We start from the raw sequence: 13768 nt of genomic DNA, 5'->3' as shown, positions 1-13768 counted from the left end.
CGGCGTGACTGCGGTGTCCGATCTCTCAAGCAAGGCCAGAACGCAGAACTAGTTTCCAATATAAAAACCAGTAACCAGTTAAACATTCTCAGGGAAGAAAAGAGATCCATGACCATGAAAACCATAAAAATAAAATACCCAAATTAACCAATTAACAAGTGATGTTTATATATAACATTTGCATGCAAATTTATAGATGTGTGTGTGTATATATATATATATATATATAGTGACATCTCTTGCTCATTGGTCAATGTATATGGAAAAATGACTTATAGACATTTTATATGGATTTAAATACATTGAAAGAAAAAGTGTTATTTTTGGGTAGAAAGACTCAAACCTTAAAGATGTTCATTCTTCTTCAGTTAACCTATAAATTTAACCCAATCCTTATTCCCATAAAAATAGGAACAGAACTATTTTGGGCACTAAACAGATTGATTCCAAAGTTCTTATGGGAAATAAATATTAAAAATATCCCCCAAAAACTCGGCAAAGGGAGAGGAATGAGGTCAATAATTGAAGCAGTTTGGTTCCTTCACATGAACAGACAGACATACCAGCGCAGAAAAGCGAATCCCAAAATAGACACGACTCTCCGTGGGAATTTGTTATGTTATATAAATGAGATCGGGTCAGCGGGCTAGCCATCTGGGATTAAAACACACAACCCAGCCGCATGTGCAGCTCTCTCCCTATATCAAACTAAGTTTCAAATAGATCAGACATCTATATGTAATGAATAAAATCATGAAATGCCAGAAGAAAATATAGAATATTTTCAAAATTAAAAAAAAAAAAAAGGCTTGACTAAAAAATCAGGTGATTGGCAAAATCGGTGTGGTTTCTTTTTTTATTGTTCTTTTTCTTTTGTCTTTTTTTCTTCTTTTCTTTTATTTTTTTTTAAGGAAAGTGTATTTTTTTATCACAGCCCAAAGCCCCCACAATCTGGAGGTGTTCTCACGAAAGTCCGTGTTCTGAATATTACTGAAATGCTACTTGGAAGCACAATGAGAAGAAAATTCCAGAAGATTCTGTGTCTGATCTACAGGCAATGTCTGAAATAACAAGAAGAAATGATCTTGCATTTGAGGTGTTGCAAAGGGTCATAATTTCACCTTCCCTGGAGAGGAAAATCCCAGTGAGGGAAATTATTTTCAAGTGAATAGGCCTCTCTTACACGTGAGCGAACAGTGCATTACCAGGCGTGGAAGGAAACCCTCCAAAGAGAGAGAGAGGCCAAAGCCAGGGAAAATTCCTTTTGCCATAGGATTCCAAATCCAGTCAAACGTCCAACAAGGGGAGGGCAGAAGACAACCGTGGCCAATCACATGAGAACTCAAAAGATTTCCCTGCCACACACCATTTCTGGGAAAGCTACTGAGAAATACACTCCACCAAAATGAGGGCCTAACCCAAGAAAGAGGAAGACAAAGGAGGCTCCAGGTGCAGGGGAAAGTTCCAGGCTTCGTAGCAAGCCTTGAAACCAAGCAGCCCTACTGACTCAGGAGGAAAGGGAGTTCGAGCAGGGGACAGCCCTAAGAAAAACAGGAAGCCAGTCAGAGAGTGAGGACAAACGTGATGGTTCTGGGAGAATTAACGTCAGCAAACTGCTAGCAAAAATAACAAGATTATCGGTCCTGAAAACAGCAAACATCAGACAAGCCAAGGAAAGAAGCATCACCAGGAAATCCCTCCGTCCAGCTGCAAACAAGACTAACAAGGTCACGTTAAGCTAAGCACTAGATACGGACTTAACCCCAAACCTGGTGTGAGAGCTATGCCCGCCAGAGAGTGGGGTCTGAGCATTTCTTCAGACTAGAGGCCCCGAACCAGTCCCTGATCAGCACCGCGGCCAGCCCACGTGGGCAAGTGTGCTCCCCAGCACCCCACTCGAATATCTCTTCATTTGGTCATTTTGGCAAGGTCTGCAAAGTAACTGAAGGCCTGTCGTCAGGTTTTAACGTGTTGGCCGACAGGATGGACTTGGATGATGCCATCTTGATGTTGAGCTGAGCTCAGACATCCTGGGAGGAACTCTTTCCACAGGGTTGTGGCTCTGATGGGGCCAGAAGTGTGTCAATTAATGTCCAGAATGCACATTTTATTTTACTGACAGATGGAATCTCTTTTTTTAGAGACTTATTTATTTGAGAGAGGGAGGGAGGGAGGAAGCAAGCACCGGCACAGGCAGGAGCAGTGCATTCTGCTGAGCACGGAACCCCACACGGGGCTCGATCTCACGACCCTGAGATCGTGACCCGAGCTGAAGTTAAGAGCCGGGCACACGAGCCACCCAGGCACCCCAACAAAAAAAATTTCCTTAAAAAAAAAAAAAAATCAGAGGTGCCTGGGTGCTCAGTGGGTTGAGTCTCTGCCTTCGGCTCAGGTCATGATCCCAGGGTCCTGGGATCGAGCCCCGCATCCGGCTCTCTGCTCAGCGGGGAGCCTGCTTCCCCCTCTCTCTCTGCCTGTCTCTCTGCCTACTTGTGATCTCTGTGTGTCAAATAAATAAATAAATAATCTTAAAAAAAATCAGCCTGGGAAATTATTTTGTAAGGTGTTTCCTCATTGATCCTCAGAGGCAGGAAAGGGAAGCCCACGGAGTTTAGGATGACAGTCTGGAGTGAACTGACCCCACAGAGAAAGCCCCTATATGGGTGGGGGACAAGGAGGGAGTGCAGGCCCTACAGACAGAAGACGGACAGGAGTATGTCCCCATGTCCCCTCTCCTGCTGGGGGTGGGGGGACGCATGGCGGCACAGGGTGGTGTGGGACACAGGGACCACACGGCTGTCCTCAGCCAGGGGAGAGACGACATCTGGAACACATTTGTGCCACAGGCAGTCGGTGAAGCCGGTCTGGCCGTGGAATATGGTAAAAGCCCATTGGGACTTCAGAGCCCCAATGTTTGGGATAGAAGGTGGGATAAGAAAGCCCCTTGTGAGATAAAACAGACTCTATCAGGGCCCGGAAGGCTCCGAACTCAGGGGGAGTCGGGTAATTCGGAGAACACTCAGGACACTTGAGAAGCAAGCATATTTCGAGATGTTATCAAGACCCCTGAGCACAGAAGAGTCAGCTGATAAAGCCATCGGCACCTCCCCGGTAGCACTTTGTACAACGGACATTTACATTTCTTTACGGGTGGGATGAGCCCAGGCTTGGCAGAGTCCTTCCCTGGGATCATGGTTGGGTTTTTTGTTTTGTTTTGTTTTTCCCTTCCCCACACAGAATTTCCCTGGCAGAGGCGGCTGCCTTATCTTGAAACCACAAAAATGTAAAGAAGCTTACAGCAGATCCTTCTAGTAAACAACCCCAGAGGGACAGAAACACTCCCCTGCAACAAGCATCTGGCCATTGTTTGGGTTTCACTTAAACCCGGGCCATAACTATTTGGCCCAGAGCTGCCTTGCTAGGCTGTGCTGTAAAGATTATGCAACCAGTATGTCAAGTTATTTCACATGCTTCTTGACAGGAAAGGTCTCCTACGCCTCTCAAATCTCCATGGGCATCCTGCCCCAACGTTGGGCAAATGCACCACGGTGCGGGGACAGGGCACAAGGTCCAGGCAGCCCGCGCTGGACATCCTTCAGGACAGAACACTCAGGAGCCGTGCAGACATGTGCAACCCTTGTAAGTCCATGGGTTTGGAGTGGACTGAGCCACAGTACAAACCACGGCACAGCAGACACCACGGAAGCCACCATGGCCTTCCTTCTCCCAGCACAGAAGGGGGCCCGCCCCTCCCCCACACGCTGGTGCGGGTGACCGTGACAAAAGCGAGTTGCAACAGTCCGGGTTACAGCGTGCGCGCGGCGGCTAGTTTGGCTTCTCTGTGACCCACAGGACCTCCAGGGAGCAGGACGGGTGCTGGAGTTTCACTGTTTCCTGTGTATACGTCCACGTCCTTTTTTCTTTCTTTCTTTCTTTTTTTTAATAGTGAGCAGGCACTATTTTTAGTTTAAATTTAAAAATACCCACTAAAGGGTTTTTTGTTTTTTTTTTTAAATCAAAGACAAAAAAATGTATGAAGTAGGAGCGTCAAGGACGGGGGGGGGGGGGGGGGGCGGGGAGGATAAACCAAACCACCAAGCGTGGTTATCGCTGGGGAGACTTTCTTCTCTTTCCTGTGTTTTGCAAGTTTTCTAAAACCGTCCATACTTGTATGATGGGAAATTAATCATCGTGAAAGCACTTTGGATACACAGTGTACGTGGCATGCTATTTGTGTAGCTATCCACGCCTGTCGCTGGACTAGGGTCCCCAAGAAACTAGTGACGCAGACTCCTTGGAGAGAAACTGAGTCACAGCCGGGGAGCCCGACTGTCGCCTCTCTACCCTGGTGTAACTTCGGAGTTCTATAACATGGGCCTTAGATCACCCTTTGTAAAAGGTTAAACTGTTGTAAAAATTACCATTATTTTTTTTTAAATGATGATACAGGGGCGCCTGGGTGGTTCAGTGGGTTAAAGCCTCTGCCTTCAGCTCAGGTCATGATCCCAGGGTCCTGGGATCGAGCCCCACAGCGGGCTCTCTGCTTGGCGGGGAGCCTGCTTCCTCCTCTCTCTCTGCCTACCTGTGATCTCTGTCTGTCAAATAAATAAATAAAATCTTTTTTAAAAGTTAAAAAAAAAAAAAAAGATGATGCAGAGCATTTACAGAGCGACCCTATCACCTTGCCAAATCTGCTGGGAACGTTCTTGTGTTCCCATAGCTTTTCGAGGCAGTTCCTTTGGAGGGAAATCAGGTTTGTGGACTGTTTGGGCTGCGTGAGGACTTCCACACACGGCATTGTGCCTCGTGACAAGCTCAGAGAAGGATTTTTTGATAAAAAAGGATAAGGATAAGGAAACTGGGCTTAGAGGAATTCCGCCGCACCCCGAGGTCACACGGTGAGGCCTGAGGACCCCAGGGTTCACACTTAGCCCCAAGGACTGGGAGGAGGCACAGGCTGCCCCAGGCCACCTCTCAGCCCGCTGGCAGCTGACAGTGACACTGACGCGCTCTGCCTCTTGCTGGACCCCTGTCTCCTCTCAACTTAAGATGTAAATGCAGACCGATGGTGCTAACCGTTCTGTCGCTGGGATACAACCCTCTGATTCCAGAGGAACAAGGCAGCTTCTGGGCTGTGCACGTTCATGTCAGTGTCACTACAAGTGCGTCTGTCCGTCCGTCTGTCCCGGGGTCACTCCAAGCACAGCACCTTGGGGAGCACCCTGCTTGGGGGGACAGTATGTCTTGCACAATGTCCCAGCGAGGGTAATACCGGCCTCATCTTCTGTCCCCCCAAACTCAGAGTGTTGACTTACGGAGCCGTTAGGATGGGCTGCAGCTTGGCCATCCCTCCAGAACCCATGGGCCTTGTCAGGGCCACTCTCTTACACGCTGCCCTGCCAAGGATGGATCTCCGTCCTCCGACGTCTCCGTCCTTCTCACTAAGGCCTCCGCCTCCCCTGACATGCGGCACTGCTCCTGCACCCCGGTCCCCCCCACCCCATGAGGTATCCTCCTGCCCTGGTACCCCCTGTCCCCTGGCCTCCATCTCCCCCCAGGCCTTTTCTAGCAAAGCCTCTCAAGACGGCCTAGGAGTCGAAGCCAACAGGAAGAGCCCAGGAGCCCGGGAGGCAGCTCGTCTTCCAGGGCCCGGCTGATGACGACGGAGAGCCAAAAGCAATCAAGTGGAAAGTGATTTCCTTCCAATTAGGAAAAACTGTCACCAGACGGCGTGCAATCTCTGTAGACAGATGTCTTACAGAGCGCCTTCATTCGTTTTCTCTTCTGCATCTCACAGCAAGCGGAAGCGCGGCCGAGGGCCAGGGCTCTGCCATCCGCACACTCCCGGCACCTACCTCAGGTCCCAGCGTAGGGAAGGTCCTCGCGGCGCAAATACAGGAATCAGTCACGCAGTAAGGGACTGGAACGGGAAATTTTCCTACCTGGAAAGCTATGGGAGACAGCGTGACCCGCCAACCCTGCCAGGTCCTTGCCTGCGGCCGGGGTGACTTAGCTGGGCCGCCGAGGCCATCTAGTGGCTGCACACCTACATCACGGGCCGGTGTGGCCCTGGGATGGGTTATTTTGGAGAACCAAGGGCGGAGGAATCAGAGGCCAGAGGTGGTGGTGTTCCCCCTCCGTGGCACACGAGAGTTGGAAACCAGAAGGGCACGTGGAACTAAGAGACAGCAGTTGAGCTCTGGAGTGAGCAGGGGACGCGCTCAGTGGGGCAAGGAGTCCCACTGGGTCTCGTACTTGTCAAAGTTGATGTCTAGCATGCCCGGCTTCTCCTGGCTGACTCGTAACAGCGGTGTGTCCAGCCGCCGGATGCAGTCCTTGTCCACTGTTAGCGTCCAGTCTTGGAAGGTTTTCCGGACCAGTTCGTCGATGGCCTGAACCATCTGCTGGTAGGTGTGCGCGCTCTCCTCTCCACTTCCGATGTGGGGCAGGAAGTGGGCACTGGAAAGACACTGAGGGGAGGGACAACGGGTGGCCGGAGCCCACGAGCCACCGTCCCCCGCCATCCGGTCTCGCACACCACGCACCCACCAGGCCTGCGGCTCGCCAGGGAGGCCCGCTCTGACCACTCAGGGGGATCACGGGGCCACACAACAGGGTGAGAGGAGGACACCAGGGCATGAGAGAGAGGGAGTCACAGCATGAAGGGAAGCAGAGGTTCAGCTCAGCAAAAGTTGGCAAAGAAAGGACATTACAGGATGTGAGGGTTGGAGAGGGATGAGGCTGAAATCCAGTATGAGCCCTTGGTCACCACGGTCCAAGCTCAGACACCGGGAAGACACCTTATTCTCACCCAGAACCAATTACATGACGCCAGGCCCCTCGGTAGCCTGCAAACTACATTCCCCAAAAGGCCTTTCAGGGGCATTTTCTCCTATTTCCTTGTGCGGTTCTTGTAGCAGGACAAGGTCCTCGCAGGGCCTGTCTAGCTCTCTTGGTGGCCCAGCTTCCCGGAGGCCCACCCTACTCCTCTCCCCACCTCAATGGCTAAGGCCTGCCATGACCCGTGTCCGCCAACCACACCCGCCATCATGAGCCTCGGAAGCCGTGGCCCCCTCCCCGCCGGCACTGGCGCTCCCCTCCCCCGGCCCCTAGGGAAGACTCTTGGAGAAACTGGGGAGGGGCACGCCCCACCCCTGCAGGCCTGTGGCGCAGTGTGCGACCTCCCCGGGCTCCCCAGAGCTCACGTTCATGACCCTGTCGATGCGATGCCGTAGGATCCGCATCCAGTACGCCTGCCCCGAGTACTGGGCCCTGTAGGGCTCCAGGTACAGCCACTTCTTGCTCAGCTCGCGGTTCACCAAGGCCAGCTCGCTGTTGAACAGCATGTAGAGATCTACCGCCTTCTTGTCGTAGGTGCGCTTGATGGCCTGAGGAAGGGGAGGGGCCTGACCACGCGGCCTGGGGGTCCCACCCCTCCCCAGGCCCCGCAAGGAGGCTTGCTCCCTAGCCATCAGGACAGGGACACTCGGGGAGCAGAGGATGCCGGGAAGGGCACGCAGGGGGCTGGGACTGAAGGGCGCACAGGGGGCGCGGGTGGAGGCGGCCGGTGGGGGGGGGGCGGCCAGGAGGGTGGCAGCACCTCCCGCGTGGCCAGCCTGTGGAAGGTGTCCAGCAGCAGCACTCCCTGCTCCACGTCCCGGACTAACTCAAAGGCAGAGGTGATCAGGTTCTGAGTCATCACCTCCAGGTCCTTGATTCCATTACGAAACCTGCACCGGCAGAGGAGTGTGGGGACTGGCGGCACCGCTGTGGGCCCTGAGGACAACCCACCCGCCCGGCCCCCAAATAAGAATCCCCGGTGCCCACTGAGGGCGACCCCCCCCACCCCGTGCCAGGCACACGGAGCGTTAGGTGCGTTCGTCTGCGCCCCAGAATGACACAGTGTCACGGGTTCCATCGCTGGCTTTGTTAGACAAGGCAACGGGCCTGACAGAGGGACGGGCTGCCGGAAGTCACCTAGCAGCACACAACCCAGAGGGACTCCAGCCCGGACCCTGCGTCTGAGCAGTGGCTCCTTCCTGCCTGGCTTTGCCACCTGCACATGCTGCTTGGCGCTCACCCCCATGCCTCCCTTCCTGTGCCCTGCCCAGCCACCCTGGCTCCCCCAACCTGTTGTAGTCCTCGTGCCAGGACGTGTTCTTCACGTCCAGGATGCCCCCACGGACAGCCCGCAGCATATTGAGATACTTGTGAAAGATGTCCTCGATCTCCAGCAAGTTCCGTGTGATCTGGGGCCCCTGGGCCCCGAAGAAACAGGGGAGCGGAGCCTGCTGGCCGTCCTCCCAGCGGGCAAAGTGGTACTGGCAGTCGCACACCTAAAACAAGGCCCACATGAGGGGGACACTGCTCCCTCTTCTGACCTTGTCAGGCCTGGGCACTCCGGCCGGCTTGGAGTGTCTAAAACACCAGGGACGGGGCACCTGGGTGGCTCATTGGGTAAGCCTGTGCCTTTGGCTCAGGTCATGATCTCAGGGTCCTGGGATCAAGCCCCGAATCGGGCTCTCTGCTCAGCGGGGAGCCTGCTTCCTCCTCTCTCTCTCTGCCTGCCTCTCTGCCTACTTGTGATCTCTTCTCTCTCTGTCAAATACATAAATAAAATCTTTTTAAAAATAAATAAATACACCACCAGGGAGGACCACCAGGAGCAAGGAGCTGCGGGAGGAGCTTTGGCCGACGAATGAACGGCGAGATACCAGGGCCCTGAGACCAGCAACAGTCTACACAGTCCTGGGAAAGAGCCTGCGGGGCTTGCGCCCCTCCCGCCCAGCCGCCCGCCGGGTCCAGAGCCCCCTGGGACTCTGCTCTGCCTCCCCCGGGTCTGCCCACCTCAGTGAGGTCCTTGCAGCGCTGCACAAAGGCGTCCACCTGGGCAAATATGCTGGTCTGATCCAGCACCCAGCCCCGGCTGGAGAACCTGCGTTCGTAGAAAGAAGGACTGAATGCAGGCGGAGGGACGCCAGGGACCAGCCTCCCTATGCAAAGCTAGAACCAGGATTCCAGGGAGGGGGGGCTTAGAAAAAGGGGCCCCGAGATGCAGCTCTCCTGCAGAACTGAGGAAAAAAGGCAAGATGAGCAGACAAGCATCTCGTTCGGGAAGGTTTGCACGTGACGGAATTTCGGGGAGGACGGTTACGAGAAGCCCCAGAACGGAGGGCCAGGAGCTAGGACAGCTGTACCCAGAGAGGAAACGGGGACCAGGTCTAGGGAAGCGGAATCCGTAGGCTTTTGAAAAGCGCAAGGGAGAGGGGCCACTCTGGCCTCAGGAGGAACCGTGGGGGTTAGAGACCCAGCCGGGGTGGGCAGGGACCACGTCTCACTGGGTATGCATCTGCACGGCCCGCAGGTAGTGATCTTTCCAGGCCTGACAGCAAGTGATACAGCCCTGCAGGTCCTCCCTGCTGGAAGTGACATAGCCCTCGAAGATGCGGTCCAGAGAGATGGCGTGGCAGCACAAGCGAATGATCTCGTTGCTCATCTGCAGGAGGGACGGACAGCCCCCGCTCGCAGTCCGAGTCTCCCCGCCGGCCTCAGGCCTCGGGTCTCAGCCTCCCAGGCTTGATTATGCTCCTGATACCCAGCAGGTGTGGGTGGCGGTGGGGGGGACCCCCTGGGGCTCTACCTGCACCCCCCAACTCAGCCCAGCTCACTTCCCAGCGAGCACTCAGCCTGGGATCCGTCCTCCCCGCCTCCCCCACCGCGCTTCCCCCCTTCTCGAAGGCCGTCTTCCCACCTTGGCTACTCCATCCCAAACTGAGCTGTGCGGCCCAGGCCCCAACCTGTAGCACACTAGGGTGGGAGAAGCAGGCAGAAGCCCATGGTCTCTGTCTGACCCCTGAGCCCTCCTCGCCCCTTTCACCGCATGCTTCCTACTGAGTGAACTCCCGGGTCTCCAGCAAATCCACTCATGCCCCCCACGCCCCCTACCCCGCGCACACACACACCTTCCGGAAGAGGGAGGTCAGCCTCTCCCGAGTGTTGTAGTGCGGAGAGTTGACCCAGATGATGCGGATGAGATTGATGAGCTTGGGGAGTTTACTGCAGATGTCTCTGGGCCGCATGTAGGCCAGCTCCTGGTAGGGCTCCTTCAGGATCGACAAGAACGTCAGGTTCGACTGCGCTTGCCGGGAACCATCCTGGCGGTGAGGAAGGACGGGGAGAGCAGACTTGGCCGTGGGCAAGAACCGGTTCAAAGCAAGCACCGCTGACCCGGGGGGAGAGGGGGGGACCCGCCCTGAGCGGCCTCTCTTGAAACCTAGGAGCAAGCATCTCAGCTCTGCAGGGCCACCAGACCGGGGCGCCCAGCTGTCTGCCCTCACTCGAGAGCTAGTTCCCACCACAGTGTCCCTGTGACTCTTCTCACAGTGAGCCTGTCCCCCCGTTAGACCCCATTATCTCGGGCTTTGTGTCCACTCCTCCGGTTCCCCAGCCAATGTCAGAATCCCACATGAGGTCTGTACTCACCAGCACCCCCGCTCACCTCGTTTCATCCAGCGCCCTTACCCTGTTCTCCACCAGGCTTCTAGACTTCTCCACCTGCCGTGGCTCAGCTCCCTTACCCCCGAGCACCACATCCCACGGGGGGAGAGAAGCCCTCCACGCCCACATTCCACAGAGCACCCTGCCTGCTGCTGTCCCCAACACTAACATAATCAGCTTGTCGTACTTGACTGAATTTATTTTTTTGTTGATATTTTATATGATGATATGCCAATCCATTCTTTTTGTTTTGTTTTGTTTTAAGATTCCATCTATTCATTTGACAGAGAGAGAAAGAGAAAGCAGAAGCAGGGGGACAGCAGAGGGAGAGGGAGAAGCAGGCTGTCCGCCAAGCAGCGAGCCTGATGCGGGGCTCAATCCCAGGACCGCGGGATCATGAGGCAAGCCGAAGACAGACACCCAACCGACTGAGCCCCCCAGGTGCCCCTCGAATCTGTGTTTTGTGTATTTATCTTAACAGTTCTCTTGGCTGACCACTGTGGGCTCCCCTTTGACCCCGTGCCATCTGGGGGTCCTGCTTTGTGCAAGCCTGGTTTTCTGAGCTGGACAGTAAGGGCTGGGCTCACAGAGGATGCTCTGTGTGGGTTGGAGTCTCCCTACCTACTCTGTGAGCTCCCTGGGACCCTGCGTCCCACCACGTTTGTACCCTCCCCAAGTGCAGGTCCAAACACTGGGGGTCCGCCTCCACTGTGGAGGACTCCGCTGGCTCCCTCTGCTTGCACCCGACTAACGACTGTCCCCACCGCTATCCCCCCAGCGCTAAGCCTCCGTCCTTAGGCCCGCTCACGCACCTGGATCTGCTGGGCCAGCTTCATAAAGGGCGCAAGGTAGGAGGACTTGGCAAGACGCAGGATGGACTCGATATGCTTCACGCCGTCCTTCACCAGCTGCTTACTGATGCCGGACAGGTCCATGCACCGGTTGCGCCAGAACTCAATCTCCTCCAGCGGACCTAAATTTTCTCCCGTCTCCACAGACTCCTGGGCATTGAGCACCTCCTTTATCTGCCGGGTCCAGTGGATCATGGAGGCTGCGGGGGAGAACACAAAACCCCTTACACTTCTCTGTGCTGCTCCCCAGTTGTGTCCTTCCCTCTGCCACCGACTGACTGACGACGCAGCCCTCCTAACCCGGCCTCTTTCTCTGCGTCGGGCCCTCTCCTCTCCCGGAGCACCCGCGACACCCTGGCACTGCCGGCCACTCACTCTCCAGCCGCTGTACCAGCTCCTTGTCCTTCACCACCACCTCGGGCGCCACGTTCATGGCCTCCGCAGGAATATAGAGCACGGTGTGCCCCTCCAGTTTGTACCGAGTATCTAAGGACAGGACAGGACCGCGGAAGTTCACAGAGGGGGGTGAGTTCATGCCACCCCAGCCGCAATCACAGCTAATGGACTGGGGCCCTGCTAGGATGGTGGATTTCAGGAGACCCACCAAAAGAAACGATGACTCAGCGTTTTTCGGGGCCCGGGGTGGGAGGTGGCTATCAAGAGGGAAAATGACAGAAGGCAAGAGGGAACCCTCATTGAGGTAAAATAAGAGATGATTGCAAAATAAGGTCAAAGAGCTGTACCATGTCCTCCACATTCTCTGGTGTGACACACGCCTTCCCCCCCCGGAACCCCCCCCCCCCCCGCCAGCATCTCCCCTTACCCCACGTGTACTCTTGGAAATATCCAACTCTATTTTGGGGCAGGTCTGGCCCACTTTCTACAGCAGAAAACTGCATCTGTACTGGAAGGCAGTTTCTGCTCCCTGAGCCACTCGTTCAACAAGCACATACGGGTGCCTTCTCCATGCCACGGCGCACGGTCCCCCGGGATGACGCTCCCACCCGCCTCCTTCACCCTCCTGTCAGCGCAACACCGGAGAGAAACGAGGCCCTCAAGGTTTTCTGCTCACCTGTCAGGCAGGCCAAGAATCTGTGCAGATGAGAAGCAAAATGATTCCGGATGCTCTCGGGCCAGGTCGTGTTTGTAAAGATCTGGGGGGCAAAGACCCCACTAAGCAGCCGCAGCAGGGCTGGGATGTAGGAGCCCCGCACAGTCCCAAACTGCACAGTTGCCTCAAAGTTCTCTGGCATGATGGGAACCGGTGCGCAGCGAATGAAGTAGACAATCTGGTTCTGGGTCTGCGTGGAAGACAGTAGACGGGAGATTGGTCTCCAGCCCCCGCATGGCACACAGCAGAATCTGGGATGCCCGTCGGGAACGCCTGGCTGAGTCCTTTATCCCATCCCCTTAGCCTATCCTGATCTTTCCCCAAATGGAATGCGAGGGGCTTCCTGTTTCTTTCGGGGACACAGCGGAGTCCATACCCAGACCAGCGGGGAGGAAATGCAGAGAGCACGCCTTGAAGGTAGGGACTGTGTGTTCTGCCCTGCTTGACTCCAGGACCTCGCACGGTTGACGGGACGTGTTAGATGCTCAGTGAATGTTGGGCGGGTTGGATAGAAGGAAAAGAATAGAATGGAGGAAGCCCTTTTAGCCGTAGGAAGGGCAGAAACGAGAAAGAAAGGAGGTCAGAGGCGGCTGTCCAGGGTCTCCCATTTCGGCGGCACACCCCTGCTGCCCAATGTCTCATTCACCCCTCGGTCTGGTTTCTGGTGACTCTGTGTGGCTGGTGCTGATGTTCACATTCAGACATGGTGTGACCTTCCTGTTATGCCCTTAAAGTTCCTGACTTCTACATGCCTAGAAAAGCCATTCCTCCTGAAGATCAGATTCACTTCTCATGTGTGCCTGCTTTTGTACTGGTTCTTTATAATGTGTGTGATTTTTAATAATGAAAATAAAGCACAAAGAAGAAATTTAATAATCACCCATATTCCCACTACCCAGAGTTAAATTTTGGCATTTCGAGGTGTTTTTTTTTAAAAGCTTAACACCATTATTTCTGTTAAAATGATATACATATGTAATGCCATATGATTTTACTCAGGGGTGGTATTTAAGAAACAAAACAAACGAGGAAAGGGAAAAAGTGTGAGAGAGAAACCAAGAAACAGACTCTTGGGGCGCCTGGCCAGCTCAGTGAGAAGAGCGGCGAGTCTTGGTCTCAGGGTCGTGAGTTCGAGCCCCACACTGGGTGTAGAGAGTACTCAAAAATAAAATCTTTAAAGTCTTACTGTTTAGGGGCGCCTGGGTGGCTCAGTTTTTAAGCATCTGCCTTCAACTCAGGTCATGATCCCAAATTCCTGGGATCGAGCCCTGCATCGGGCTCCCTGCTTCAGCCAGAAGCCTGCTTCTCC

At 54.6% G+C, this 13768-nt stretch overlaps 1 protein-coding gene across 1 annotated transcript in view; it reads right to left on the bottom strand.

Moving 5' to 3' along the window:
• DNAH2 (dynein axonemal heavy chain 2) overlaps positions 1–13768 on the bottom strand; it is a 77290-nt gene that overhangs the window by 51636 nt on the left and 11886 nt on the right. Inside the window, exons 4-13 of the mRNA XM_032839816.1 lie at positions 12421–12649; positions 11724–11834; positions 11310–11548; positions 9963–10154; positions 9339–9496; positions 8848–8935; positions 8131–8336; positions 7601–7730; positions 7206–7388; positions 6256–6470 (exon numbers count right to left, since the gene is read on the bottom strand). Coding sequence (XP_032695707.1) covers positions 6256–6470; positions 7206–7388; positions 7601–7730; positions 8131–8336; positions 8848–8935; positions 9339–9496; positions 9963–10154; positions 11310–11548; positions 11724–11834; positions 12421–12649 — 1751 coding nt within the window. The remainder of the gene's footprint in view (positions 1–6255; positions 6471–7205; positions 7389–7600; positions 7731–8130; positions 8337–8847; positions 8936–9338; positions 9497–9962; positions 10155–11309; positions 11549–11723; positions 11835–12420; positions 12650–13768) is intronic.

This window comes from Lontra canadensis, unplaced genomic scaffold, assembly GCF_010015895.1.
Source record: "Lontra canadensis isolate GAN:19392208 unplaced genomic scaffold, GSC_riverotter_1.0 scaffold110, whole genome shotgun sequence".
Taxonomy (NCBI): Eukaryota; Metazoa; Chordata; class Mammalia; order Carnivora; family Mustelidae; genus Lontra; species Lontra canadensis.
The sequence above is the reverse complement of the archived record's forward strand: the minus strand, read 5'-3'. Positions and strand labels throughout refer to the sequence as shown.